This window comes from Neolamprologus multifasciatus, chromosome 23 (genome assembly GCF_963576455.1).
Source record: "Neolamprologus multifasciatus chromosome 23, fNeoMul1.2, whole genome shotgun sequence".
In the NCBI taxonomy this organism is placed as follows: Eukaryota; Metazoa; Chordata; class Actinopteri; order Cichliformes; family Cichlidae; genus Neolamprologus; species Neolamprologus multifasciatus.
In genome coordinates, this window is record NC_140460.1 from 40,766,965 (window position 1) to 40,794,724 (window position 27,760).

Genomic DNA, 27,760 nt, shown 5'->3' on the forward strand with positions numbered 1-27,760 from the left:
TATACTCGGCACAGATGTTCCTGTACACTATGCCGGCCACTTGGTTATGGCGTTCCATGTATGCCTTGCCTGCTAGCATCTTGCACCCTGCTGTTATGTGCTGGATTGTCTCTGGGGCATCTTTACACAGCCTGCACCTGGGGTCTTGCCTGGTGTGATAGACCCCAGCCTCTATGGATCTTGTACTGCCATGATTAGTGCCTCAGTAATATATATATATATATATATATATATATATATATATATATATATATATATACATATACATATACATATATATATATATATATATATATATATATATATATATATATATATATATAGATATATATATATATATAGATATATAAGGAAAAGGGGCCACAATAAGACAAAACAATATAAAACTCAGCTGCCTCGATGTGTCCTGACTTTCTCGTGTTTGTTTAAAGAATCTCTTTGAATCCAGGTTTTAGACGGTTTCATGTATATTTGGTTTGTTCCTGGTTCGCTGCTACTTTAGAGTTTATTCCTCTTTCAGTGTTTCACCCTCTCAGGTCAAGTCTCTTCTATTAACTTTGTTCATGTGTCTGTTTCAGTTTTCACATTTCCTGCTTTATTTTGGTGAGTTGTCGTCCTCGTGCTTTGCTTTTGTTTCCCTCGTCTTGTTTGCTGTGATTTAGTTCACCTGTGTCTTGTTCTCCCAGCTGTCTCCACTTCCCCTTATTGCCCTGCTGTCCATCAGTTATCAGTTTTCTAAGTTCCTGATCTCTGAATTCAAACTCCAGCATAAGAAAGCAGGCAGCAAAACTTTATTTAAACAGGCAGAAGCACAACGTGCTGCTCAAAGCAGAAGCACAGAGGAGAGTTTAAACCTCAGTAAACAGATTGTAAACACTGATCATGTGATTCAAGAGGTTATTCCAGCATTACAGGTAAAAACAGCTTCAGTTATATTGGTGGAAACTGACGCTGGTCCCAGATAACCTGAGGTGTTGCTCTTCAACCTGTAGATGTGGTTCAGCATTAATGGAGCTTCACATATTTGCTGGTTTGTGCACCAATAATTACTGAGGTCCCAGACTCTGCTTCAGTCCATCCAATGTCCTGCTCATCATCTAATCAGAGTCCAGGTTTTAACGAGAGGCACTTTCAGAACTAAAGGGCTGTTTAAAAACACGTCACATGAAGATCACAATGACACTGTCAGTGGTCTTTGAGATTCATGGTCACAGCTCCACAGACTCTTTCCAAGTCTGTCTTCATTCAGGTTCAGCTCTGTGGAAAGGCATCGATCCTCCTCACAGAGAGCAGCGATCAGCAGTGAGCTGGCTTCACTTCCTCGTGTCCATCACGTCTCGTGCTTTATCTGCTCTGCTGTGATCTGACTGATTCATCTCCTGATCATTGATAACGCGCTGCTGCAGGAGTTTATCCAGACGTTGGTTTAAAACAGGTTCAGACACTCTTTCAATAAACTGTGAGTGAACTGTGAGCAGCCTCTCAGCTGCTGGGACTCGGGCCTCAGCTGGGACACTCCTCATTAAGGTTTCTGTTCTTGGTGCTGAAGGAACAGAGATAGATAACAGACATGTAACAGGACGCTGACCTGCAGGTGAAAAGAGACTTAAGTATGATTTCAGTTGAACTTTTATGAAAGAACCAGATGTTTGCAGGGTCATTTCTGCTCTGGCTTCTGGCAGCAACCTTACCTGCAGGTAAACAGATGATTTCCAGGTTTCTGTCCCCTCTTGGTCTTTGACCATCAGTCACGATCTCTGGATTTGTAGTCAGGAACACTTGAAATGTTGGATGCTGTTATTATTATATTATTATTATTATATATCAAATCACTCATATACAGGAAAGGAAGAGGCGGAGCTTATTTCCTGCAGGGAGAGGTTAGCAGTCTGTGTCTTTCTCATTTCTGACTCCTAAAGAGCTGAAAAACACAGGCTGTTATTGGCTGGCTGACACTGGGATTAATGTCCTTGAAGCCAGCAGTCTTTAATGTCCAGGTTCAGAACGGGCAGGTGAAAAACAGTCCTTTATGTTCTCTGATGTTCAATCAACTGTCCTGATTACTGAGGGAGCAGAGAAAGTGTCTCCATCACTCACCACAGCTGGATGCTCTGAAATCCTGGAATCCAGCTGTGGAGAGGAGCGCCGGCGGCGTGGACGCAGTTTAGTAATCAGGGAACGGGAGACAGGAAGGAAACACAGCTGGGACCAATTACACACACGAGACAGGAAACAGTAACACAGGACTGTCAAAGTAAAACAGGAAATACAGAGTCCAAAGTAAGGAGACGTGGGACACAGTGAAGACACAGAAACAGAAACCAGAACTATAATCACAAAACTCAGAAACATAAAGAGTGAATCAGCTGATTCAGTGTTTGTGACAAAAACATGGATCCTGGTTAATAAGTTGTGTTTGTTTATTTCTGTATTATTTTGTGTATCGTTCTTATGAGCTGTTGTTTTTTCACTGAAATATTATTTAATTGTTTTAAGCTTTTTGTTGACTTTGAAGTGCTTAAGTTGATATTTTTGAACATTTAATTTGTTCGATTATTGTAGAGTGGATAAAACTGTCAAACACAGCTGCTTCCAGCATGGCCGGAGGAGAGGTGGCCGAGCAGATGCACAACACACACAGCTCACAGGTTTGCATTTCTAGATATTGCAGATGTTGCAGAAATTGACAGTAAAGAACTCAGAGATCCAGCGCTGTCTCCTGCCCCTGATTTATACACCACAACACAACGACAGGCGTAACTCACACAAACGGGTAACATGAGGCTCAGATGCTTTGGACATGTTCACATATACTGGACACAGAATGATGAAGATGGAGCTGCAGGAAGGAGGAAAAGAGGAAAAACACAGAAAAGATTCAGAGGTGTGGTGAAAAAGGACACGACAGGTTCTGTTTGTTAGTTTGGTTTTTCTTTATTAGGTAAAGATTCAGAAATAAAGAGAAGATCACATGTTTGAATATTATATTAATGTTCTGTAATTACACAAGTTGTAAAATCTTTCCAGAGTGAGACAGAGACTGTGCAGAGACTGTAGAAGGACAGAGCAGCAGCAGAGCAGTCCAGATACACTGATGATCCTCTGTCAGATCCAGAGGGACACACAGGGATGATGCTGGACTCTACATTGTGTCTGACAGTGGAGCTGTTCTCAGAGCAGTTCACTCTGCAGCACTGACAGTCATCTGCACTTCATTCCTCTGTCAGTCACTGCTGGATGAAGCTCTCCTCTCCACCTCCCAGTAACATGGCCCAGTCAGAGCGTCTCTACACACAAGCTGCTGCTGCTTCAACCTCTCTGGATCATCAGGACACAGCTGCTCCTCTCTCAGCACACACACCGTCCTGTTTTTTTAAAACGAAAACCACCTGCAGAGAGAAGGAGGAAGAGCAGAGGAGATAAACGAGTGTTTCCAGAGACTCTTCATCAGCTTTCAGTCAGTGATGCAGCACATCCAGTATAAAGAGCAGCAGGGACTTCAGTGCTGGGACTGTACTAGGACTCATTGTTGCTTCACTTTCTCTAATCTTTGGATTTTTATTGAAGGTGATGGAAATGTTTTTCCCTAGTTTGAGTTTGGACTTTCATTCATTAGAAGAACCTTGGTGTGTCCACTCTGAGCTCTGTAGGAACCCCAACAACAAGCCCAACAATCCAGATGGACGTTCCAGCTGTTAACTGGAGGAATTCCATCCAAACATCTGCTCTCACTAAATTCTTCCTCACCTACAGACTGTGTTCTTCACTGCTTTAAACTTGGAAATCAATGCAGTCATTGGTCTGCGTGCTGCTTTGTTCAGAGAGCTGATTGGCTGTTGACAGTGTTTGATCAGAGCGTGTCAGCCGTTACTATGGTGACCATAAAGGTGAGAAACAGGAAGTGTTTGTGTCCAATCCTGAAGCCTGTCACCGTTCTCCTCTCACAGCTTCACTGAGAAGCTGCAGCTTTACAGGAAACACTGGATCTTTGTTTCATACTGACTGTGTTTAGTACAATACTGCTGACAGCACCACCCACTCACTCCATCACTCTACTGACCTCAGAGTCTCCAGTCTGTAGTCTGGACTCTGCTGAAGATCAGACAGTTGCTTCACATCTCGATCCTTCAGGTTGTTGTTAACCAGGTGCAGCTGTCTCAGATGGGAGGGGTTGGACTTCAGTGCTGCTGCAAGATAATCACAGCTGATCTTTGACAAACCACAGCTCATCAATCTGTATAAAAAATGAAAGATGTAAGTTTATTAGACAAAGTGCTTGAAATCATTCAGTGTTTCATCATCTGTTCAGAGCTGAAGAAGGTTCAGAATGTAGGAGTTTAGAAAATGGAAACTCCAAACAGCTGAAGCCAACAGGAAGCAGCTTCAAACAGGAAACTGTGCAGAGTTTCAGACTATATGTCCTGATGCAGCCAGTTGGATTTTGGAGATTTGAATCTCTGTTCTGTGACTAAGTCCTTGAATCATTTCTTCCAGTTGGTCCAACAAGACAGACTAAGTATTGGACATGTGTTGTGGCTCCATTAGGGGAGCTTCTAAATGTGATGTGATGGCCCCTCTGGGTCTGTCAGGTCACAGCACTGAAGAGAGCTCAAACTGGGCACACAGTTGTTCCAGTCTGGACCAAAGACTCTATACTGGGACTGAGGGACTGCTTTGACTGCACCCACTGGGACTTTTTAAAGGCTCATGTTCTCACTTAGATCATCGATTTCTACTGACATTTCTTCCTGGGAAAAATGGGTATTACTTTGGAAACATGAAGTATTTTCCCCAATAAGCAGCCCTGGATTAGTAAATCACTCCAACATGTTCTCAGGCAGAAGAAGCTGTCTTGTTATGAGGGAGAGAAGAAAAAGATTGAGGCACAGAAACTTGTTGAAAGAGAGATAAAGCAGCTAAAATCAGGTGTAAAAGTAAAGCAGAGGATGAGCTGAATAAAGGACACTCAAGGCTGGCTTGGAAAGGAATGAAGTCCATGGTGGGGATGCAGAACAAGGAGCAAAGATGAATGTGATGCTCAATCAGCCGAAGACTTGGACTCATTTGATTCCAGCTTTGATATCATTGATTTCAATGAAGAGCTTTGTGATTGTAGCAAAGGGCTGGTAGCTCTGAGAGTCCCACTGATGAGGTGTTTGTGTGGAAATCTCTTAGTGGGACCAAAGAGAGAAAAAGCCCTGGTCCTGATGCTGTGGGAGGGAAATGATTGAAGTCTGCTGTGAGGAACTGACTGGGAGATTTTCACACATTTTCCAGTCCTCCTTGGAACAACAGGAAGTTCCCAGCATATGGAAACAAAGGTTAAGTGTCCTATGGCACTCAGTGATGATGGTGCTGTGGCCCCACCACCTCCACCTCTTTGTAAAGGAACTAACTGTAATCTGAAGCTTCAAATGGAACTAAGACTTCCTCCACTAGGTGGCAGTGTCTGATGAGAAAGTGTTAGTGGAGCTGGCCTGGAGTCAGAAACAGGAAGATGCAGGATTTGGGCTGAAATGGGGAAAAGTGGTTCGCACTAGTGCCTTAAAGCAAGAAGGTTGTAGGTTGAAGCTTGTTGGCCTTTCTGTGGAGGTTGGATGTTCTCCCACAGTCCAATGAAATGCTGCTTAGGTTCATTGGTGCTTCTAAATTGGCTGTAGGTGTGGATGTGAGAGAGTGCTTCTCTGTCTCTCTCTGTTGGCCCTGTGATGGACTGCTCACCTGTGCAGGTGGACCACGCCTCTTGCCCTATGACAGCTAGGGCACAGGCTGCAGCCCTGTGAGCCTAAGCTGAATAAACAGTTAGCAAAAATGATCCATAGATGGCCTGAAATCCCCCAGTTAGCAGTTTGGTAGATAGCTATGACATGCTAATCCCATCCAGCAGCTGTATTCTACCTGTAAGCTGATCCCTGCTGAGCCAAAGCACTTTTTCATATACAAATTACAACCTTTAATAGAAACCTATTGGTCAGCATCTTATTAGCCTGCTGTTAGCTTCATTCCACAGAAAACTGAGAGAAACTAACAGAGTTGATAAAGAATAAAGAGAAATGTGCTGATTTAAAGCCTTTGAAGTGCTTCAGATGATCTCTGTCCACTTCTGTCCACTCATTCATTCATGTAAGCTTTCTAATGCAGCTTTGATCTTCACAGTCTGCTTCATGAAACTCATTCTAACCCTGAATGTCAGAGTGTTCCTCCTTCTCTTTCCCATCATTCATGCTGGCAGTGGACAAGATTTGGATGTTGGACTGTGTTTTGGATGATGTGTGTATGTTTGTGTTGGACTGCTGTCTGTAAAGCAAACGCACATTTTGCTTTGGATTTCAGTGTCAGACAGACTTTAAGGTGGAATGAAGAGTTGGAGAGTTTCACAGTGAATCATCCAGTGGAGGATTTTTCTTCTTCTTTGAAGGTTTGAAATGTGAACATTGTTCTACTACAGTTAATGGACTAAACCAGAGAAGAAGAAAACAGACTTTACCATGAAGATCCTCAGTGTGGATCAGTATAATATCAGCCTAATTTCTGCAGTTTAGTGTCAGCACAACTTTCACATCATGTTCATCTCAGCACAACTAAAACATGCTGACTGACCTCAGAGATTCAAGTTTACATGCTGGACTGTCCAGGAAACCGCACAGATGCTTCACTCCTGGATCCTGCAGGTTGTTGTTAGTCGGCGTTCCGGTGTCGCTACTCAGGTCCAGCTCTCTCAGATGGGAGGGGTTGGGCTTCAGTGCTGCTGCCAGATAATCACAACTGATCTCTGACAAACCACAGCTCCTCAATCTGTATAAAGAATGAAAGATGTAAGTTTATTAGACAAAGTGCTTGAAATCATTCAGTGTTTCATCATCTGTTCGGAGCTGAAGAAGGTTCAGAATGTAGAAGTTTAGAAAATGGAAACTCCAAACAGCTGAAGCCAACAGGAAGCAGCTTCAAACAAAAACAATACTTATGGATGACGTTCTTTCACTGTTGCACTTTGTAGACGCTCCCTGAGCCTCACAGCCAGCTGCACATGGACCAACTGACATTACCCAGCATTAGAGGCGGCTGTAAAAAAATTCATGTTCCCATTTAAATGGTTTTAATTTGAATAAAACGATGTTGATTCATTCATTCCTGAATCGATGTTTAATATAAATGTATTTTGCCAGAATCTCAGCTTAAAGCTCACAAACTATTTCAACAAGCAGCAAACAGCTAAAACAGTAAATGAGAGCAGCTAAACACACAAAGATGGAAACACAGAGCGTGGATCGTTCACTCGACGGCACGTACACGGACACGTCGTCGGGGCTTAAAGTGGACAGCTCACAGATCCTGAAGCTGCAGGTTTCATCTGTCTCCAACCAAAACTGAGTGAAGCAGCAGCAAAAGAAGATCCAAACTCTGCTTCACGTTTGATAAATATGCTCATGAATTCTCTCTGACTTTGGCTGTTCCTGCCTGCACAGCTCTCTCTCTCTCTCAGTGTACTCCAAGAACAGCTTCAAACATCTGTTTCTGCATCATTCACTGTTTATTAGCCACCAGTCTGCTGTTGTGTTCAGTGCTGTCGGCCTCTGACAGCAAAGCCTCATTTCTGCTGTTCCATGGAAACTTTTTAAAATGATGACAGATTACAAACTCTCAGCTGTGTCTGTAATCAAACCTCTGTAGCTTTGCTTCACTTCAACAGCATCAGCTCATGTGCACATGTTGATTCATGGTTTGCTTCAGTTTTTGATCGACTGCAGAAGATTTTGAAGGTTATCTGCTATAAAAAGCCAGAAGAGGAAAATCTGCTTCATGTGTTTCTGTTTGATCCTCAGTGACTTTGACACAAAGGCCTCTGCTGTGATGATCACACCTCTGATCAAGTCTCACAGTGTCACAACTGATAAATGATCAGAGTTAGAATATTTCTGACTGTCTGCTGTGTGCCGTGACCTTTGACCTGCTAAAGACAGTCAGCTGTGGATTATTCATTGTTGTGTCTGATACTTAGAACTGTGAGGAATAAGCTACACAGTTAATCAGGGTCCCCTCTCTCTCAATCAGGAAAGGTGGGCAGGCCGCGTGTGGGCCGAGGGCCATACGTTGAGTCTCACTGTTTGAAATGTGAACATTGTTCTGCTGCAGTCAATGGACTAAACCACAGAAGAAGAAAACAGACTTTACCATGAAGATCCTCAGTGTGGATCAGTATAATATCAGCCTGATGTCTGCAGTTTAGTGTCAGCACAACTTTCACATCATATTCATCTCAGCACAACTAAAACATGCTGACTGACCTCAGAGTTTCAAGTTTACATCCTGGACTCTCCAGGAAACCACACAGATGCTTCACTCCTGGATCCTGCAGGTAGTTGTTCCTGCCCAGGTCCAGCTCTCTCAGATGGGAGGGGTTGGACTTCAGTGCTGCTGCCAGATAATCACAACTGATCTCTGACAAATCACAGCGCTTCAATCTGTATAAAGAATGAAAGATGTAAGTTTATCAGACAAAGAGCTTGAAATCATTCAGTGTTTCATCATCTGTTCAGAGCTGAAGAAGGTTAAGAATGTAGAAGTTTAGAAAATGGAAACTCCAAACAGCTGAAGCCAACAGGAAGCAGCTTCCAACAAACACAACAAGAGAAAAAACTCTGAATGTTTCACATTAAAGTCGTACATTTCTCATAAAAACAGGACAAAGACTTGAAAAAGTCGTGTTTTTCCTTCCAGGAACCACATGGCTTCACTTTTAAAGGTGAAGTGTTAAAGAAATGGACATATTTGAAGTCCAACACCTTTTCAAGTCACATTATTAAAGCAGACAAACTACAAGCTCATTTTCATTCCAACAAGTCATCTTTTCAATTCAATTCAATTCAATTTTATTTATATAGCGCCAAATCACAACAAAAGTCGCCTCAAGGCGCTTCATAGATACAGAGAAAAGCCCAACAATCATATGACCCCCTATGAGCAAGCACTTTGGCGACAGTGGGAAGGAAAAACTCCCTTTTAACAGGAAGAAACCTCCGGCAGAACCAGGCTCAGGGAGGGGCGGCCATCTGCTGTGATTGGTTGGGGTGAGAGAAGGAAGACAGGATAAAAGGCATGCTGTGGAAGAGAGACAGAGATTAATAACAGATATGATTCAATACAGAGAGGTCTGTTAACACATAGTGAGTGAGAAAGGTGACTGGAAAGGAAAAACTCAATGCATCATGGGAATCCCCGGCAGCCTACATCTATTGCAGCATAACTAAGGGAGGATTCAGGGTCACCTGGTCCAGCCCTAACTATATGCTTTAGCAAAAAGGAAAGTTTGAAGCCTAATCTTAAAAGTAGAGATAGTGTCTGTCTCCTGAATCCAAACTGGAAGCTGGTTCCACAGAAGAGGGGCCTGAAAACTGAAGGCTCTGCCTCCCATTCTACTTTTAAATACTCTAGGAACAACAAGTAGGCCTGCAGAGCGGGAGCGAAGTGCTCTAATAGGGTGATATGGTACTACAAGGTCATTAAGATAAGATGGGGCCTGATTATTTAAGACCTTGTATGTGAGGAGCAGGATTTTGAATTCAATTCTGGATTTAAAAGGAAGCCAATGAAGGGAAGCCAAAACAGGAGAAATATGCTCTCTCTTTCTAGTCCCTGTCAGTACTCTTGCTGCAGCATCTTCTGACCTGGACTAACAACACTGGTCTCTATGTGCAGCTGGCTGTGAGTCGCTCATGGAGCGTCTACAAAGTGCAACACTGAAAGAACATCACACACTCATTTGCTTCCATCACACAAACATCTACTGTCATTATTGTCACCAAACTCTGTGGATCCTTTATTGCAAATTCAAATGGCATCAAATGGTCAGACAAAAGAGGGTTATGAGGAAACATGATGAAATGTTGTGTATTAGCAGCAAGTTATTAAATCATTTTCCCCAGAAACCAAACAAAATGATTGACAAACATGTTTTTACAAACTCAGTGTTGGACTTGGATCAGCAGGATAAGCTGATGTTTAAAGGCATTTGAGTCTCGCTGTATGAGAGTCCAGTTATTACTCAATATTTATGGATGATGTTCTTTCAGTGTTGCACTTTGTAGACGCTCCCTGAGCCTCACAGCCAGCTGCACATGGACCAGCTGACATTACCCAGCATTAGAGGCGGCTGTAAAAAATTCATGTTCCCATTTAAATGGGTTTAATTTGAATAAAACGATGTTGATTCATTCAATCCTGAATAGATGTTTAATATAAATGTATTTTGCCAGAATCTCAGCTTAAAGCTCACAAACTATTTCAACAAGCAGCAAACAGCTAAAACAGTGAATGAGAGCAGCTAAACACACAAAGATGGAAACACAGAGCGTGGATCGTTCACTCGACGGCACGTACACGTACACACCGTCCGGGCTGAAAGTGGACAGCTCACAGATCCTGAAGCTGCAGGTTTCATCTGTCTCCAACCAAAACTGAGTGAAGCAGCAGCAAAAGAAGATCCAAACTCTGCTTCACGTTTGATAAATATGCTCATGAATTCTCTCTGACTTTGGCTGTTCCTGCCTGCACAGCTCTCTCTCTCTCTCAGTGTACTCCAAGAACAGCTTCAAACATCTGTTTCTGCATCATTCACTGTTTATTAGCCACCAGTCTGCTGTTGTGTTCAGGGCTGTCGGCCTCTGACAGTAAAGCCTCATTTCTGCTGTTCCATGGAAACTTTTTAAAATGATGACAGATTACGAACTCTCAGCTGTGTCTGTAATCAAACCTCTGTAACTCTGCTTCACTTCAGCAGCATCAGCTCATGTTCACATGTTGATTCATGGTTTGCTTCAGTTTTTGATCGACTGCAGAAGATTTTGAAGGTTATCTGCTATAAAAAGCCAGAAGAGGAAAATCTGCTTCATGTGTTTCTGTTTGATCCTCAGTGACTTTGACACAAAGGCCTCTGCTGTGATGATCACACCTCTGATCAAGTCTCACAGTGTCACAACTGATCAATGATCAGAGTTAGAATATTTCTGACTGTCTGCTGTGTGCCGTGACCTTTGACCTGCTAAAGACAGTCAGCTGTGGATTATTCATTGTTGTGTCTGATACTTAGAACTGTGGGGAAGAAGCTACACTGTTAATCAGGGTCCCCTCTCTCTCAATCAGGAAAGGTGGGCAGGCCGCGTGTGGGCCGCGGGCCATACGTTGAGTCTCACTGTTTGAAATGTGAACATTGTTCTGCTGCAGTCAATGGACTAAACCACAGAAGAAGAAAACAGACTTTACCATGAAGATCCTCAGTGTGGATCAGTATAATATCAGCCTGATGTCTACAGTTTAGTGTCAGCACAACTTTCACATCATATTCATCTCAGCACAACTAAAACATGCTGACTGACCTCAGAGTTTCAAGTTTACATCCTGGACTCTCCAGGAAACCACACAGATGCTTCACTCCTAGATCGTGCAGCTTCTTGTTGGAGCTCAGGTCCAGCTGTCTCAGATGAGAGGGGTTGGACTTCAGTGCTGCTGCCAGATAATCACAGCTGATCTCTGACAAACCACAGCTCCACAATCTGTATAAAGAATGAAAGATGTAAGTTTATTATACAAAGAGCTTGAAATCATTCAGTGTTTCATCATCTGTTCAGAGCTGAAGAAGGTTCAGAATGTAGAAGTTTAGAAAATGGAAACTCCAAACAGCTGAAGCCAACAGGAAGCAGCTTCAAACAAACACAACAAGAGAAAAAACTCTGAATGTTTCACATTAAAGTCGTACATTTCTCATAAAAACAGGACAAAGACTTGAAAAAGTCGTGTTTTCCTTCCAGGAACCACATGGCTTCACTTTTAAAGGTGAAGTGTGAAAGAAATGGACATATTTGAAGTCCAACACCTTTTTCCAGTCACATTATTAAAGCAGACAAACTACAAGCTCATTTTCATTCCAACAAGTCATCTTCTGACCTGGACTAACAACACTGGTCTCTATGTGCAGCTGGCTGTGAGACCAGTGCTCAGGGAGCGTCTACAAAGTGCAACACTGAAAGAACATCACACACTCATTTGCTTCCATCACACAAACATCTACTGTCATTATTGTCACCAAACTCTGTGGATCCTTTATTGCAAATTCAAATGGGACCAAATGGTCAGACAAAAGAGGGTTATGAGGAAATATGATGAAATGTTGTGTATTAGCAGCAAGTTATTGAATCATTTTCCTCAGAAACCAAACAAAATGATTGACAAACATGTTTTTACAAACTCAGTGTTGGACTTGGATCAGCAGGATAAGCTGATGTTTAAAGGCATTTGAGTCTCGCTGTATGAGAGTCCAGTTATTACTCAATATTTATGGATGATGTTCTTTCAGTGTTGCACTTTGTAGACGCTCCCTGAGCCTCACAGCCAGCTGCACATGGACCAGCTGACATTACCCAGCATTAGAGGCGGCTGTAAAAAAATTCATGTTCCCATTTAAATGGTTTTTAATTTGAATAAAATGATGTTTAATATAAATGTATTTTGCCAGAATCTCAGCTTAAAGCTCACAAACTATTTCAACAAGCAGCAAACAGCTAAAACAGTAAATGAGAGCAGCTAAACACACAAAATGGAAACACAGAGCGTGGATCGTTCACTCGACGGCACGTACACGGACACGCCGTCGGGGCTGAAAGTGGACAGCTCACAGATCCTGAAGCTGCAGGTTTCATCTGTCTCCAACCAAAACTGAGTGAAGCAGCAGCAAAAGAAGATCCAAACTCTGCTTCACGTTTGATAAATATGCTCATGAATTCTCTCTGACTTTGGCTGTTCCTGCCTGCACAGCTCTCTCTCTCTCTCAGTGTACTCCAAGAACAGCTTCAAACATCTGTTTCTGCATCATTCACTGTTTATTAGCCACCAGTCTGCTGTTGTGTTCAGTGCTGTCGGCCTCTGACAGTAAAGCCTCATTTCTGCTGTTCCATGGAAACTTTTAAAAATGATGACAGATTACAAACTCTCAGCTGTGTCTGTAATCAAACCTCTGTAACTTTGCTTCACGTCAGCAGCACCAGGTCATGTTCACATGTTGATTCATGGTTTGCTTCAGTTTTTGATCGACTGCAGAAGATTTTGAAGGTTATCTGCTATAAAAAGCCAGAAGAGGAAAATCTGCTTCACAACTTTCACATCATATTCATCTCAGCACAACTAAAACATGCTGACTGACCTCAGAGATTCAAGTTTACATCCTGGACTCTCCAGGAAACCACACAGATGCTTCACTCCTGGATCCTGCAGGTTGTAGTTGGAGCTCAGGTCCAGCTGTCTCAGATGGGAGGGGTTGGACTTCAGTGCTGCTGCCAGATAATCACAGCTGATCTCTGACAAACCACAGTCCCCCAATCTGTATAAAGAATGAAAGATGTAAGTTTATTAGACAAAGTGCTTGAAATCATTCAGTGTTTCATCATCTGTTCAGAGCTGAAGAAGGTTCAGAATGTAGAAGTTTAGAAAATGGAAACTCCAAACAGCTGAAGCCAACAGGAAGCAGCTTCAAACAAACACAAGAGAAAAAATTCTGAATGTTTCACATTAAAGTCGTACATTTCTCATAAAAACAGGACAAAGACTTGAAAAAGTCTCCAAAAGTTGATTCTGTTCATCTGGACGTAGCGTTTTCTGGGAGAAACGTTTCGTCATCATCAGGTGACATCTTCAGTCTCAGCTGACTGCAGGTTTCAACCTTATAAACAGGACATTTGCATAATGACTGAAACCAGCCCACTGAAGGAACAATGGGCTGGGAGGTCAGTTCCTTAATCTTAATTATGCAAATTCTCATGACCATTGATCATTGGAAGCAGAGCAACTACGGACGAAAGTTTCAGCCTGTCTCAGCAATGCAAATCCTCCACCATCCAACATCACCATGGAGGAGAGGAAGGCACTCACATCACTTAGTGATGACAACAACATTATCATCTTTTCGGCAGACAAGGGTAGGTGCACAGTATTGCTAAGCCTGAAAGACTATCATGAGAAGATTTTGTCACTACTCAGTGATGAAAATACTTACGAGCCCCTGAAACGAGACCCAGGAAGTGGCTACAGGAAGGATAGACTGTTTGAAGCAGTTAGAACAGGACAAGGCTATTGACAGGACCTCATACCACAGGCTATACCCAGGTGAGTCTACACCAAGTCTATATGGTTTACCGAAAATACATAAACAGGGTTCACCTTTAAGACCGATTGTCTGCATGATCAACTCTGTCGCCTATAACATCTCCAAGTTTCTGGCTTCGATCCTCAACCTGCTGGTAGCTCTGAACACCACATCCAGAACACCCTGGATTTTGTTGAGAAGGTGAGAGATGTCATTATGGAGGCAGATGAAACCATGGTCTCGTACGACGTTACATCTCTCTTCACTTGCATCCCAGTCACAGAAGCGTTGGAGGTAGTTCGTAAGAGATCACAGGATGACCCCAACCTCAGCAACAGGACCACTCTCAGCATCCACCAAGTGTGTTTGAACTGTGTCTTCATTCCACCTACTTCACATACAAGGGTCAGTCCTACAGGCAGAAACATGGGTGTGCCATGGGCTCCCCAGTTTCACCCATCGTGGCCAATTTGTACATGGAAGAAGTGGAAAAGAGGGCTTTGCTAGACTACCCTGGAACACCACCAAGCCATTGGTTCAGATATGTGGATGACACCTGGGTGAAAATCAAATCTCAGGACATTCCACATTTCACAGATCACATTAACTCAGTGGACCGACACATCAGATTCACCAGGGAGGATATGAAAAGTGGCAGGTTAGCCTTCTTAGACTGTGAGATTTCCATCAGTAATGGGGGACATCTAAAAGCTGACGTGTACCATAAACCTACACATACGGATCAGTATTTAAGGTTTGACTCTCACTGGGTGTCATCAGGACGCTACAACACAGAGCGAACACCATCCCGACAGACACAGCAGCCAGGGAGGCAGAAGAACATCAAGAAGGCCCTGAGTAAATGTGGTTATCCCAGCTGGACTTTTGTCAAAGCTGGGAAGGCTCCTAAAGAAAGCTCCAGCCGACCCAGAATAGAAGGACAACCGCTGCCTAAGTGAAAACCTGTAGTGATCTCATATGTGTCAGGAGTATCGGAGCAGTTGAGACGCATATTTTTGAAACACCGGGTCTCTGTGGCTTTTAAACCCCAAAACACGCTGCACCAAAAACTGGCCCACCCCAAGGATCGGGTCCTCCGACACAAACAGAGTAACATAGTGTAGCTGTTAAGTGCAGGAGGATTGGCAGGATTTATACATCGGGGAAACCAAACAACCTCTGGCTACAACACAGAAGAGCCTCCTCGTCAGGCCAGGACTCTGCAGTCTGTTCACACCTACAGGCCAGTGGACACTCTTTCAATGATGAGGATGTAACATCCTGGACAGGGAAGAACACTGGTTTGAGGGCGGAGTCAAGGAGGCCATTTACGTGAAAAGGGAAAGACCATCTCTGAATCGAGGAGGGGGCCTAAGGGTCCATCTGTCACCATCTTACATGCTGTGATTGCAGCCATTCCCCAGCTCTCTGTGAATGGGACTCATGGCCATTGATCATTGGTCTTTGATCACTGGTCATGAGAATTTGCATAATTAAGATGAAGGAACTGACCTCCCAGCCCATTGTTCCTTCACTGGGCTGGTTTCAGTCATTATGCAAATGCACTGTTTATAAGATTGAAACTTGCAGTCAGCTGAGACTGAAGACGTCACCTGGAAGATGACGAAACGTTTCTCCCACAAAATGTTATGTCCAGATGAACAGAATCAACTTTTGGAGATTTACTTACCTGGATGATTGAGCATCAAGACTTGAAAAAGTTGTGTTTTTCCTTCCAGGAAGCACATGGCTTCACTTTTAAAGGTGAAGTGTGAAAGAAATGGACATATTTGAAGTCCAACACCTTTTTCCAGTCACATGATTAAAGCAGACAAACTACAAGCTCATTTTCATTCCAACAAGTCATCTTCTGACCTGGACTAACAACACTGGTCTCTATGTGCAGCTGGCTGTGAGACCAGTGCTCAGGGAGCGTCTACAAAGTGCAACACTGAAAGAACATCAAACACTCATTTGCTTCCAGCACTTTCACACAAACATCTACTGTCATTATTGTCACCAAACTTTGTGGATCCTTTATTGCAAATTCAAATGGGATCAAATGGTCAGACAAAAGAGGGTTATGAGGAAATATGATGAAATGTTGTTTATTAGAATCAGAATCAGAATCAGAATACTTTATTAATCCCGAAGGAAATTAGGGTTACAGCAGGCAGCACGCTAATGGTGCATGCGCACTTACAAAGGAACCTTCTGACCAACTTTACACAAACATCTTATTGGGGAGACATGTCAGAGAGATAGGCTGATAGGAAAAAAACAACGAAAATACATAACATGAGGTAAGAGGAGGAGAAAAAAAACTCAACTCCGACTGAGCTCCTAGTGGGAGAACAGTTTGATTACAGAAAACACACATCAGCACAAAAAGCACATGACTATCAATACACCATAAAAACACAAGACAAGCGACAGGGGGGGGGGGGGGGTAAAGGGTGAGAGAGAGCCGGTGTAGACAGCGCATCTGGTCCTGCAGCATGTCTGCGCTGGTCCAGTCGACTGCCATCTTCCCCGGTAGGACACAAGCATCGAAGGCGTTTGGAAAGGGAGGGGGGATCACTGTGTGCATATCAGTGTATGTATGTGTGTGTGTGTGTCCAGATTTCAGCTGAGACAGTGTCCTTCGCCCTGCCAGGCTACGTAAACAGTCTTTCAGCCAACCCAGGTGGCCTTGTAGGGAATGGGGGGAACAGTCTAAACACAGTCGTTATCAGGGTGTTTTGTTCAGCTCCGGCCTTGAGACCGCAGCTGGCGCCGAAGGGGTCTCTGCATGAAGTGATGATGGTTTTTACTTTAGTGCGAACAGCTCATATGAATTTCAAAGCTGTTCTAACAGTCCAACACTGATCTCTCAATCTCCCGTTGGAGAGCCGTGAGCTTTCTAGGATGTTATCCAAACTTACGTTCCGTGATGTTGTCATTATTTTTGCTCAAAGAGCAGGTTCTGAGAACTCATGACTGCAGTGCACTTCCCAAGATTTGATCCAATTTGCACTCAAAGGTGTTATTCGAGCTAGCCCCTCCAGATGTAATCCAGTTTTCCACTCAGAGGTCTTGTTCTGAGTATTCACAGCAGCCGTGGGTTCTCCAAGATCTTATCCGTGCTGCACTCAATGAGCCAATTTTGAGAAACTCACGCCTCGTCCCATCATTTCAATCCCAGCGGGCAGCCTTGTGGGGGTTTGAACAGCAGGTTCCGCTTTCTTAATTCTTCGATAAGTCATGGCCAAGCCAGCTCTGATCAGCAAGAACCCTGTTATCATGGTTACGAATAGGTAGATATCTTCAGCACTCAGGCTCACCCAAGCCCAAACTTCTCGTTGATAAAGGGGTGTCAATTGCATTTGGGAACCAGTGGATCCAATCCATAATTCCTCTTTTAGGTTTTAGAGCACAGACTGTGAGAGAGTGTTCCAGGGAAAAGTAAAATCACAAGACAAGGACATAAGAAGCTAAGCAGGGAAGATAAGGGCAGGAGAGGAGAAAAGTGCGACCGCATTCGCTGAGAGCCAAAAGAGAATAGCAAGTTATTGAATCATTTTCCTCAGAAACCAAACAAAATGATTGACAAACATGTTTTTAAAACTCAGTGTTGGACTTGGATCAGCAGGATAAGCTGATGTTTAAAGGCATTTGAGTCTCGCTGTATGAGAGTCCAATTATTACTCAATATTTATGGATGATGTTCTTTCAGTGTTGCACTTTGTAGACGCTCCCTGAGCCTCACAGCCAGCTGCACATGGACCAGCTGACATTACCCAGCATTAGAGGCGGCTGTAAAAAATTCATGTTCCCATTTAAATGGTTTTAATTTGAATAAAACGATGTTGATTCATTCAATCCTGAATAGATGTTTAATATAAATGTATTTTGCCAGAATCTCAGCTTAAAGCTCACAAACTATTTCAACAAGCAGCAAACAGCTAAAACAGTGAATGAGAGCAGCTAAACACACAAAGATGGAAACACAGAGCGTGGATCGTTCACTCGACGGCACGTACACGGACACGCCGTCGAGGCTGAAAGTGGACAGCTCACAGATCCTGAAGCTGCAGGTTTCATCTGTCTCCAACCAAAACTGAGTGAAGCAGCAGCAAAAGAAGATCCAAACTCTGCTTCACGTTTGATAAATATGCTCATGAATTCTCTCTGACTTTGGCTGTTCCTGCCTGCACAGCTCTCTCTCTCTCAGTGTACTCCAAGAACAGCTTCAAACATCTGTTTCTGCATCATTCACTGTTTATTAGCCACCAGTCTGCTGTTGTGTTCAGTGCTGTCGACTTTTGACAGTAAAGCCTCATTTCTGCTGTTCCATGGAAACTTTTTAAAATGATGACAGATTACAAACCCTCAGCTGTGTCTGTAATCAAACCTCTGTAACTTTGCTTCACTTCAGCAGCATCAGCTCATGTTCACATGTTGATTCATGGTTTGCTTCAGTTTTTGATCGACTGCAGAAGATTTTGAAGGTTATCTGCTATAAAAAGCCAGAAGAGGAAAATCTGCTTCATGTGTTTCTGTTTGATCCTCAGTGACTTTGACACAAAGGCCTCTGCTGTGATGATCACACCTCTGATCAAGTCTCACAGTGTCACAACTGATCAATGATCAGAGTTAGAATATTTCTGACTGTCTGCTGTGTGCCGTGACCTTTGACCTGCTAAAGACAGTCAGCTGTGGATTATTCATTGTTGTGTCTGATACTTAGAACTGTGAGGAAGACGCTACACGGTTAATCAGGGTCCCCTCTCTCTGAATCAGGAAAGGTGGGCAGGCCGCGTGTGGGCCGCGGGCCATACGTTGAGTATCACTGTTTGAAATGTGAACATTGTTCTGCTGCAGTCAATGGACTAAACCAGAGAAGAAGAAAACAGACATTACCATGAAGATCCTCAGTGTGGATCAGTATAATATCAGCCTGATGTCTGCAGTTTAGTGTCAGCACAACTTTCACATCATATTCATCTCAGCACAACTAAAACATGCTGACTGACCTCAGAGTTTCAAGTTTACATCCTGGACTCTCCAGGAAACCACACAGATGCTTCACTCCTGGATCCTGCAGGTTGTTTTTGTTAACCATAAGGATAGTGTCATTATTCAGGTCCAGCTCTCTCAGATGGGAGGGGTTGGACTTCAGTGCTGCTGCCAGATAATCACAGCTGATCTCTGACAAACCACAGTCCACCAATCTGTATAAAGAATGAAAGATGTAAGTTTATTAGACAAAGAGCTTGAAATCATTCAGTGTTTCATCATCTGTTCAGAGCTGAAGAAGGTTCAGAATGTAGAAGTTTAGAAAATGGAAACTCCAAACAGCTGAAGCCAACAGGAAGCAGCTTCAAACAAACACAACAAGAGAAAAAACTCTGAATGTTTCACATTAAAGTCGTACATTTCTCATAAAAACAGGACAAAGACTTGAAAAAGTCGTGTTTTTCCTTCCAGGAACCACATGGCTTCACTTTTAAAGGTGAAGTGTTAAAGAAATGGACATATTTGAAGTCCAACACCTTTTTCCAGTCACATTATTAAAGCAGACAAACTACAAGCTCATTTTCATTCCAACAAGTCATCTTCTGACCTGGACTAACAACACTGGTCTCTATGTGCAGCTGGCTGTGAGACCAGTGCTCAGGGAGCGTCTACAAAGTGCAACACTGAAAGAACATTACACACTCATTTGCTTCCAGCACTTTCACACAAACATCTACTGTCATTATTCATATTCCTGCTCCTCTGGATTCACACGGAGCCTCTGCTCATGCCGTTGCCATGGTGAATCGTAGTATGTGGCTCCATAACACTGATTGGCCTGACTCTGATCAGCTGATCTAGAACTCTGCTATATGTACATTATTACATTTAATTTCACATTAAAGTCGTACATTTCTAACAAGAGTATTTTAAAGACAGCGTCACTGATGATCATCTTCTGCTCAGTAAAACTTTGGTTTTCCACATTTGAGTGTTAATGATGCACAAAGACTGTGAGTGCAAAGAGGGAGCGAGGAGGATGACAGAGATATGGTGCAGGAGCATCAAGAACCCGACGAGGAAATGAGCAGAAGAATTTTGGAGCCTGTTGGATTGAAGCTTTCACAGAGACGTGTTTGACTGGACACCACCAGGACACTGACTTTTATTGTTTTCATTTACATGTAGATAAAGATGATGATATACTGTTTGTTACTAGTAATCCTGAATTGTAGTAATAAAACAACTGTCAGTGTGATTATAAGGCGAAGAAAACTGTGTTGCTGTCTGAACCATTCTGGGGTAACACATACTTTTTGTTGAATTTATAGCAATTATAACAATTTCAATTTACTTTTAACAACTTTTAAATAACTTAAAACAAAATATTTGAAGACATTTTCAAGCCTGTGTTTAAAAAATAACTCCAATGGCAGTCACCTCTGGATCCTATCAAGCTGTTACACACATCACCTATAAGATCATATGAGGGGTTTTCTTTTTTCATTGAACATAAAATTATATCTGACAACAATTACAGCAGGATCAGTAAACAGCCCCCCCCCCCCCCCCCAACCCAACCAAACCAAGGCAACCACGGCCCAGCCAGTAACCAAAACAGGGAGCATCGATTCACTGACTGTTACCCATGAAAATAAATGATCATCATCCTTTACCCAGTATAATTAAGCCCTTATATTTGATGCCCAGTAACACAACAAAGATTTGCCTCCTGCGCTCCACGGTCTTTGTAATAAACTCTGTTTCAGCCTGGGTGGCTTTTTGTTCCAAATAAAGGAATAAATGTGACTGTTCAGATTGTTAAAAAAGACTTTGTTAAAAACATTGGAAGACATTAAAAAAAAAATACTAAAATTTCTGAAATATACTCATCTTGATGATATTTATTCTACCACCCAGCAAAAGAGCCAAAACTCACATTTTCCAAAATCCTCTTTAAGCTTCGACAATAAAGGAAGATAGTTTTATACAAATCTTTGTGATTTTGTGTCACCCAGATGCCCGAGTACACAGCAAATCCAGCATGTCCAAATTAACACTGTCAGATTTGATTTCAACACTATTAAAGTGTCTATATGGGTCCACACCAGAGAGTGTTAATTTAACTATTTTTTGGAGAGTTGGTACGTTAACTCTGATTTAGTGTTAAACACCAAATCTGTCTGGAGTTGATAATTTAACACTTGCTAATGCTAACTAGGTGTTAAGAGTTTATATATTAACTCTCAAAGAGTATTTTAGTTTAACTACGTAAGAGTTATCTTCTAATTAATTCTAAAAAGTGGGAATTTTTCTGTTCTGAACTTCTAGAAATTTCTTTTGGAAATAAACATTTACTAAAAAGATGCAATGGTTTTTGAAAAACATTTATTCTGAACTGTCCACCACAATTTCAAAACATTTTCTGAAAAATGTAACAGTGTACCTGTTCTCACTTTCATTAGAATTTTGTTTATTAAAAGGTCTGACATAGGTGAGCTGGCAAATGCAAATAACAGCATTCTCATCACTTATTTCTTCAATACAATATGCATGTCCTTCATTCGTCACTTTGTGGAACTTCAACGGACTTCTGCCCTCCCCCATATTCCATCTTCACAAGCATATCCTATGTGGAGATTGAATAAAAATTAGTTGACACTAATTAATGGCACACATAATCCAGTAATCAATTGCAGCACAGTAAAAAAAATAAAAGGAATCCTCTTTGAGCCATTACTTGTGTAAAGTATTTTCCCAAAAGACAAGGACACAGACAACAGGTAATACTGAACTAAATGTAAAACCTCAACCTTTTTCATTTTTATCTAAACCGTGTGCAAAAAACTCTGGAGGGATCTAAATGCTAACGTAGAACTTAGTCAGGACGTCTGCTACTGCTGTTTGCTCGTTTTTTTAATGGGAGATACTTTTCAGGCTTCAAGTAGCACCATTATACCAACATTTCACATTCTAGACATTGTTTTAGGTGTATTTGACCAAAAATTTGACTGAACATTCACATGTTAGCTTTTTTTCAAGGCTAGCTAAAAGAGAATATTATGCTATCAGCGATCAACATGGCTAATGCCTTTCACACAGCTTTGTCTCAACTCCAAAGAGCCACAGAAGTAAAAGCTAATAATAATAATTGAAACAATCTTTGAAAAAATGACTTACCAAGCATGGCAAACAACTCAAATATGTAGAGCAAAATGTTCTGAAACGGCTTCACTTCAGCTTTGATTGGAGCCTATGGTGCTGGGGGCGGAGTCTGTGAATTTACTCTATTGGTGTCATAGCCCCTGTAGGAGTTCAGAGTTAAGAGGTCAATGTCAAGTTAATGTTTCCATTTTAACACCTCCAGATTTGACATAGAAACACTCATTTTTAACACTCGGTTTTAACTACTATCATTTTACACCTCAGAGTTACATTAAAAGAATGTGACTCTACTTAGAGTAAAATTAATTCTACTTTTGCAAGAAGACTACTAACACCAAAACATTTAACACTTTTGATTTGCTGTGTACTTAAACTTGTTATAGCTGGGTTTAAAAGGGGCTAAACTACACAAAACTCCCCAGTTGTCGTACAGATAGACTTTGCCTCGCTCTTCCCAAAATTCACTTTATATCCAGAAATTGTCCCAAATTCCTTAAGAATGCATTAAGGTGACCTTGAGGCTCTTAAAGGCACCTATAAATAAAATGTATTATTATTATTATTGTAAGTCTATCCAAAAGTATGCGGAGGCTATTCGATGGGTTGGAAATAAATAAAATCATGTCGTCGGCATGAAGAGAGACTTCATGTTCGATACCCCCTCGATGTTTTCCCTCAACACCAACACATCGTCTCAGAGCAACAGCTAGCGGTTCAACGGCAAAAAGGAGAAAGAGGGCATCCCTGTCCTGGGGGACAGATTATTGTTGGTCCGGACGGCTGCTAGAGGGGAGCAATACAGTACTTTTATCCAAGATACAAAATTAAAGCCACATTTTTTAAGCGTATAAAAAAAAATCTCATCTCACCCGATCCAACGCCTTTTCTGCGTCAAGCCAAATTACGGTTTCCAATGTATCACCTTTAACATGGGTATAAATTATATTTAATAGAGCTCTAATGTTAAAAAAGAGTGCCTAATAAAGCCCGTCTGGTCTGGTGAAATAATGGAGGACAAATATTTGTGTAAGCGACGGGCCAACACTTGAACCAGGATCTTGGTGTCTGTGTTGAACAAAGATATTAAACGACATGAACAACAATCTAAATGGTCTTTTCCTGTTTTACAATTAAACACATCACTGCTTGATGCATTGTTGGAGGCAACGACTATGAGAGGAAGGATTCTTCAAAAGTTGATTTTAACAGTGAATTCAGTTGGTCAGAAAACTTTATGAAGAAATCAGATGGATACCCGTCGGGGCGGCAGATTTTCCAGACTGCATGCTCCATACAGCCGTTTCAATTTCCACATTAGAGAGAGTTCATAAGCACACTGTTAGCCTTTGCAGTAATTTCCATAGCTTAGTACTGCAAAATCAACAGTAAAAAACACTAAAGGATGTTAGCAGTTTAGTACTGTAATTTGCATGTTATTGTGGGAAAATTCCATGAGATGACATTATTTTTACAGTAACTCACCATACTCATGGAAACAGCTGTAAAATACAGCAAATGTAACAATTGGTGATTTACTGAGATTATACTATTACACCATCCGGATTTCTGTTGTTGTCTACTGTAGATCTAAGAGTAATTACTTAAATCCTCATTCAGAGTGTATTACTATAAAATGCGATTCACTGTGAAAGTAGTATAACATATAAACTACAATATACAGCATAATTTTTAACTTAAGGAGTAAGTTGCAGCCACACTAAAATTTACAGTGGGGCAAAAAAGTATTTAGTCAGCCACCGATTGTGCAAGTTCCCCCACTTAAAATGATGACAGAGGTCAGTAATTTGCACCAGAGGTACACTTCAACTGTGAGAGACAGAATGTGAAAAAAAAATCCATGAATTCACATGGTAGGATTTGTAAAGAATTTATTCGTAAATCAGGGTGGAAAATAAGTGTTTGGTCACCTCAAACAAGGAAAATCCCTGGCTCTCACAGACCTGTAACGTCTTCTGTAAGAAGCTTTTCTGTCCCCCACTCGTTACCTGTATGAATGGCACCTGTTTGACCTCGTCATCTGTATAAAAGACACCTGTCCACAGCCTCAACCAGTCAGACTCCAAACTCCGCCATGGCCAAGACCAAAGAGCTTTCGAAGGACACCAGGAAAAGAATTGTAGACCTGCACCAGACTGGGAAGAGTGAATCTACAATAGGCAAGCAGCTTGGTGTGAAAAAATCAACTGTGGGAGCAATCATCAGAAAATGGAAGACATACAAGACCACTGATAATCTCCCTCGATCTGGGGCTCCACGCAAGATCTCATCCCGTGGGGTCAAAATGATCATGAGAACGGTGAGCAAAGATCCCAGAACCACACGGGGGGACCTGGTGAATGACCTGCAGAGAGCTGGGACCAAAGTAACAAAGGTCACCATCAGTAACACACTACAACGGCAGGGAATCAAATCCCGCAGTGCCAGACGTGTTCCGCTGCTGAAGCCAGTGCATGTCCAGGCCCGTCTGAAGTTTGCCAGAGAGCACATGGATGATACAGCACAGGATTGGGAGAATGTCATGTGGTCAGATGAAACCAAAGTAGAACTTTTTGGTATAAACTCAACTCGTCGTGTTTGGAGGAAGAAGAATACTGAGTTGCATCCCAAGAACACCATACCTACTGTGAAGCATGGGGGTGGAAACATCATGCTATGGGGCTGTTTTTCTGCCAAGGGGAAAGGACGACTGATCCGTGTTAAGGACAGAATGAATGGGGCCAAGTATCGTGAGATTTTGAGCCAAAACCTCCTTCCATCAGTGAGAACTTTGAAGATGAAACGAGGCTGGGTCTTCCAACATGACAATGATCCAAAACACACCGCCCGGGCAACAAAGGAGTGGCTCCGTAAGAAGCATTTGAAAGTCCTGGAGTGGCCTAGCCAGTCTCCAGACCTCAACCCCATAGAAAATCTGTGGCGGGAGTTGAAAGTCCGTGTTGCTCGGCGACAGCCCCAAAACATCACTGCTCTTGAGAAGATCTGCATGGAGGAATGGGCCAAAATACCAGCTACTGTGTGTGCAAACCTGGTAAAGACCTATAGTAAACGTTTGACCTCTGTTATTGCCAACAAAGGTTATGTTACAAAGTATTGAGTTGTATTTTTGTTATTGACCAAATACTTATTTTCCACCCTGATTTACGAATAAATTCTTTACAAATCCTACCATGTGAATTCATGGATTTTTTTTTCACATTCTGTCTCTCACAGTTGAAGTGTACCTCTGGTGCAAATTACTGACCTCTGTCATCATTTTAAGTGGGGGAACTTGCACAATCGGTGGCTGACTAAATACTTTTTTGCCCCACTGTAATTCCTTGAACTGAATGGAACCTCATATATTAATAAATGTATTTGTTTATTCAAACAATGTGAAACATTATTAATACTATTAATTAATAGTATACTTGTAAGGTTAGTATTGTGATAGAATCGAGTATATTTTAATTATACTCTAGTAGACATTATGACATTATGCTAGTACAATTATGGTGAACAAAAAGTACATCTAAAAGTTAATTTCAAGAATACTGTTATGTACTAAAACGGGGGGCAATATAGTCCCAAGAAGCATTATTAGTATACGTACTAGGTAAGGTATACTTGGGAAATATAATTGAAGTATGCTTATTTTTTGTATGGCCAGCAACAAAAACTAATGGCTAGATTTAGAGTAACGTTTAAAAATGACTTCATTTAGCAGGGTGTTCCTTTTTTCTCTTCTTATTCTTTCTTATACTGGACCTTCATTTATTTTGTATAAGGTGGTACTTTTTAAGACACCTCTGCCTAACTACAGTGAACTAACCTAATAATATGCTCTGGTCGGCATTTTACACAAGTTAAGGTGTTACATCCATGAAACCTACACCACTAACCAGCATCAGTCCTACAACTTCACTCTCAAAATTAATAAATTCTGGGACAAGCAGAAACTGTATTTTTGGCGGTGCATTTTGTTGCAGGCCAGACTGCTATTAAATGCACTCTCGTAAAGAAATAATTCCTTTGTAGCACCACTTCGTCTTGGTTCAGAAGAGATGTCCTGGATATACGTGATAATGTAACATGGGTGTTTATGTTTGTTCATGTTTAGCGCGTTGGGTTGTGCTTTTAAAGCTTTTTAATGCGACAGGTGCGATAGCCGACACCACACCTTCACCTGACGTACAACATGACGTATGACGCACACGTCGGGTATTCACTTTCAAAACAACAATGGGGATAGAAAATATTGCTCGAGGTGGTTAATGCTCCTTTCGTTGGTTGCCAACCACCATTAAATAACAGCAAGAAGAAAATATTGATCTGCTTTTCTTAGTTTTGCACGTTTAAGTCGCAATTCAGACTCAAAAAAAGCTGCAAAGCAGGAGAACAACATGGCCATCAACTATTCTGTGCCACAAATCCAGTTCGTTGCAGCACAGAGTGATGATGAGACCGTTAACATGTGCAAGTTAGAAGTAGTCAGAGGTAACTGGATGTTCAATTGGGTTAAATGCAAGGTTGATTGGATTATATCTGAAGATCGTATGCTATTCGTGATAACTCTGCTAGACTCCAAATTGCTCGTCCATACGGGAGTATCTCAAAATTAAATGAAACCACTTAACACTTTTTCCCTAAAACGGACTGACATGGGACACATTAAAGTTGGATTGACACCAGATAATCAGTCTGAAGGTAAGTGTATTTTTCACTTATTCGAGAGAAGTCCGAAATGCATTCTTATTACTGTTTGTTTTGACTTTTAAACTACCCTACCAGGATATTTTCATTCAAATGCTAAGACAAAATGTCAATATCTATGAATGTGAAGACTCAAAAGACTAGTTAGTAATAGTTGCCAATGGATTTATGAGACTTGATAGAAACTTGGACGTTTGCAACAGGTGAATCGGTGAACTACCAAGGTTGCGCCCAAATGCTTAAAGCTGTTAGCTGGTCAGTGTTTTCAGGTGTGCTTGTACTACCTGTACGGTGCGGAGTGCCGACTAAGTCATGTTAAACCCATTAAAGCATCGAGCTCAAATATCTTTTCATTTTTGTGCACTGCTCTCTTGTCGGCACACATTTTCTGTTTATTGAAGCCTTTTGTGAATAATTTTGACCATGTAAAAACTGGGAATTGGTCCCTATTGACAATACTCTTATTTTTTGCATTGCATATGTCATTTACGAAAGGTAATTGGCCACTGAACCTTTTGCAACTATGTGTATTTCTAAATTTTGTGGCTTCAGTGCACACAAATTTATATTTTTCAGTTTGCATGTTAAAAGCCACAAACATGTAGCTAACTATAGGCTTTCTTGTGGAACTGAGAACTGTCCTGCCACTTTCAGAACATTTTCTGCCTTCATTCACATATGCCTAGGAATCACAGAAAAAGAAGGGAGACCACTGAGGAGGAGTTTTATAAGTTCGCTGGTGCATCATAGAGGAAT

At 41.8% G+C, this 27,760-nt stretch overlaps 1 protein-coding gene across 1 annotated transcript in view; it reads right to left on the reverse strand.

Annotated features, from left to right (window-relative positions):
* Nucleotides 1–27,760, reverse strand: part of LOC146492353 (protein NLRC3-like) — a 306,715-nt gene that overhangs the window by 115,630 nt on the left and 163,325 nt on the right. Inside the window, exons 13-17 of the mRNA XM_085150974.1 lie at nt 19,147–19,344; nt 13,193–13,369; nt 11,373–11,549; nt 8,286–8,462; nt 6,601–6,795 (exon numbers count right to left, since the gene is read on the reverse strand). Coding sequence (XP_085007100.1) covers nt 6,601–6,795; nt 8,286–8,462; nt 11,373–11,549; nt 13,193–13,369; nt 19,147–19,344 — 924 coding nt within the window. The remainder of the gene's footprint in view (nt 1–6,600; nt 6,796–8,285; nt 8,463–11,372; nt 11,550–13,192; nt 13,370–19,146; nt 19,345–27,760) is intronic.